At 56.9% G+C, this 3,328-nt stretch overlaps 2 protein-coding genes across 2 annotated transcripts in view; both read right to left on the bottom strand.

Moving 5' to 3' along the window:
• The window catches only part of RIT1 (Ras like without CAAX 1), a 245,244-nt gene that overhangs the window by 120,726 nt on the left and 121,190 nt on the right, over positions 1–3,328 (bottom strand). The window lies entirely within an intron of this gene.
• The window catches only part of UBQLN4 (ubiquilin 4), a 15,503-nt gene that overhangs the window by 9,214 nt on the left and 2,961 nt on the right, over positions 1–3,328 (bottom strand). The window contains exons 5-6 of the mRNA XM_077764064.1: positions 3,025–3,287; positions 1,395–1,553 (exon numbers count right to left, since the gene is read on the bottom strand). Of these exons, the coding sequence (XP_077620190.1) occupies positions 1,395–1,553; positions 3,025–3,287 (422 nt within the window). The remainder of the gene's footprint in view (positions 1–1,394; positions 1,554–3,024; positions 3,288–3,328) is intronic.

Here is a 3,328-nt window from a genome sequence, read left to right on the forward strand (position 1 = left end):
CTGCTCACGCTGTCTCTCTCTCTCCTAGAAATAAATTAAAAAAAAATATTTAAAAAAAAAAATTTTAAAAGTTAAAAAAAAAAAAGAATAACGAAGAAGACAAAGGAGAATGGGGTGGGGGGTTGCTCTACCAGGTGCCCAGACTTAATTAAGACAATGTGGTATCACTGTCAGGACAGACAGACAGACCAGCAGGACCGCGTACAGTCAGGAAGACACACTTATTTATGGAGACTTGGGGTAGGACGGAGGCGGCATGAAGACAGGGACCTGCTGGAACAGCACTGGCCACGCAGGACGTGGCACCTCGTGCGTAGGGAAAGAGTAACTTGAGGTCCCACCCTCCCCCCTGGCCCCTGGTTTGGGGGGAGGGGGTGTTCAGTTTGTGAAAATGCATCAAGCTGTACGCTTATGTGCACCTTTCTGAAGCTGTATTATTCTCTAATAACACATTTGTAAAAAATGTTTTTAAGAAGCAGGTTAAAATTATCTGAACAGCAGGATGCCATTTCTATGAGGCTTAAAAATATGCATAACAATACTATATGTTATTTATGGATACAAACGTAGGCCATAAAAGGATCAAGGCGGTAAACACCGGCTTCTTGGTGGCAGTTAGCGCCAGCGAGAGAAAGAGCCATAAACTGGGGCAGGGCTACATGAAGCTGCAATTCTTTCTGTGAAGGCTTATTTGCAGATATAAAAGATGCCCAGGAAAATATAAAAAACACTAACAACAGTCACGTCTGGGGTAGAAAAGAGGTGGCTGGGAGACGGACTAGGTCGGGTCCCTTTTGTTTACTTTGTGTCACTTCAGCACTCTGAAGCGTGTGAATGTTTGCATCATGTATTTAGTGTAAATTAAAAAAAAAAGAACCCAAAATGCACGGAAACTATACTCGGCAACACGTCAGGGCAACAGGGACATGAAAGAATGCGGTGTTTTCGTCTGCACTTACTATATATTTGGAAGAATCCATAGGCAGTTTTGAAAGTGCATATTCCCAGGGCCTGATTCCAGAGACTGAGTCAGTAAGAGGCTCGAAGGTGGGGACCAGGGGTCTGACGGTCAAGGAGCGCCCCGGGTGGTTCTGATGCAGGTGATCCGTGGGCCACACTTGAGACTGCCCGCCCCACGGCCTCTGAGCCCCCCACCCCTGCAAGAAGCTGTCAGATGCTTTGCACACCACACCCCACCCGCTTCCCGGGGCGGGGAGCGGGGCATCCTGCTACCCTCCGCCCCGTCCCCAGGCCAGGCCGGACCGCCCCTGCCGGCGCTCTGAGAAGTCAAGGCCCACTGTCGGAGGGCCGCGTGGGGAGGAGGCTGGCTTGGGTCCGGGGACAGGGACTCCTGAGCCCCAACGGCCCTCCCGCAGCCCGGCCCCTGGTCCCACCTGTTCCCGGGCAGCGCTGAACATCGGCTCCTGGATGTCCGTGTACATGCGCCGGAGGGCGTTATAGCCCCCGGGGATGCTCTCCAGGTTGCTCAGGGCCCGGTCCTGGTTCCGCATCATTTCTTGCATCATGGCTGGATTTCGAGCAAGCTCCATCGTCTGGTGGAGAGGGAGGGAGAGAGGCAGGAAGAACCCAGAGCCGGGGGCTGCCCCACAGCGGCAGGCGGGCGGGGAAATTCCTTCTTCCGCTGTCACCTTGGCTCTGCCCCTGCCTCAGGGGTATTCTGCCCGGCTTTCTGTGCTGTGGTACAATGATCCGGAGGGGGTGAGCACAGCTTCCCTTCCTCAGGTCCAGGAGGCCCTCAGAAGGGCCAGGGAGCAAAAGGAAGTTGAGTAGGAAAGGACAGGAGGAGGCGGAGGAGCCGCAGAGGAGAGTAACGTCGAGCACCTGCGGCACACGGCCCCCGGGCTAAGTAATGCACACAGCGGAAGTCACGTGCTCCCCATGATAATCGTCCCAAGGAGACACCTCTGTCCCTATTCTGCAGGCGGGGAAACAGGCTGAGACTCGCCGGGGGCGCACAGGCAGTTAGTGGTGGGGCCAGGTTGTGAGGCCAGATTGCTCTGTCTGCCCACGACCATCCTGTGGTTCCCGGAAGGTGACCACACGTTGGGGAGGGAAAGGATTCACGCTGGGGCCACACGACCAGCACCCTCTATCCCCACCCCCAGGGCTCTGGCCTGGCCAAACCTTGAGAAACCTGCAGACGGGATGGGGGCGTTCTCTCTGGAGCCAAGGGCTCCCTCTCAATAGGGGCTGGCCTGGGCCAACTCCCGGGGCAGCAGTGCCCGGTGGGGACAAAGGGCGCCCTGCCCGGGACGCCTGCCCCGTCCCTACTCCCAGACCCCCGCACGGGCTCTCTAAAACACCCTTCCGCCTAAGCCCGGGCCCTGACTCCTTACCCCGTAATCCATTCATTCATCAAGTGTTTCTGGACTGACTCAAACACCAGGAGCCGTTCTAGACAGTGAAGAAAACACTCGCCAATCCTTGCTCTGAAGGCACTTATCTCCTGGGGAGCCCAGTACCGGTGCCCACAGCTCCACTGATGTCACCTATGCTCGTCCCCTGAGGGCCTGGGCCATGAAACAGAGCTGCCAAAGGCCGACACAAAACCCTCGCTGCCAGGGTCCCGTGGCCCCCAGCTCTGCCCAGCCGCGACACTCCCCGGATACCCTACTATCTTTTACATCCGGGCCTTTGCACTTGCTGTCCCTCAGGCCTGAACACTTTCATCTTTTTCTTCCTCTGGCTCACAGCTTGGGCGACGCTTCCTCCAGGGCCTTCTCTGGGCTCCAGGTGGGGTCAGGAGCCCTGCTCTGAGGGACTCCTGCGACTACAATAGCACCAACCACACTGCATTATAGTTGTGTGCTTTCTGGTCCCGTTTCCTTTTGAGACCAGAAGTTGCTGGAAAGCTAGGCCTGGGCCTTTTCGCCACTACGCCCCCACTGTTCAAAACACAGCTGTTGGATGAGCAGGTAGAGAAGCCAAGGCAGGACAAGGTGGGAAAAGTCCGGCGTGGCCGGTGTCCTGCCCGTCCGCGCCCCGGCCTTCCCTTGCGCCTACCTGCCTCATGAGCTCCGGGTTGTTGAGCATGTGGCTGATCTCAGGGTTCCGCTCCATCAGCTGCTGCATCTGGGGGTTGGCCATGATCATGTGACGCATCAGGTCGGGGTTGGACATCATGTCCTGGACCAGGGGGTTCTCCATGATCTGCGACAGCATCTCGGGGTTGGACATCAGTTGTCTCTGCATCTGCTGTTGCAGCTCCATAAAGTTGGCGGAGCCCAGGCCCAGGCTGCCCAGGCCCAGGAGGCCTCCGAAACCAGCTGCGGGGAGGGGGCAGGGTCACAGCCGGCCGCCAAACGCC

This window comes from Crocuta crocuta, unplaced genomic scaffold (assembly GCF_008692635.1).
Source record: "Crocuta crocuta isolate KB4526 unplaced genomic scaffold, BGI_CrCroc_1.0 scaffold528, whole genome shotgun sequence".
In the NCBI taxonomy this organism is placed as follows: Eukaryota; Metazoa; Chordata; class Mammalia; order Carnivora; family Hyaenidae; genus Crocuta; species Crocuta crocuta.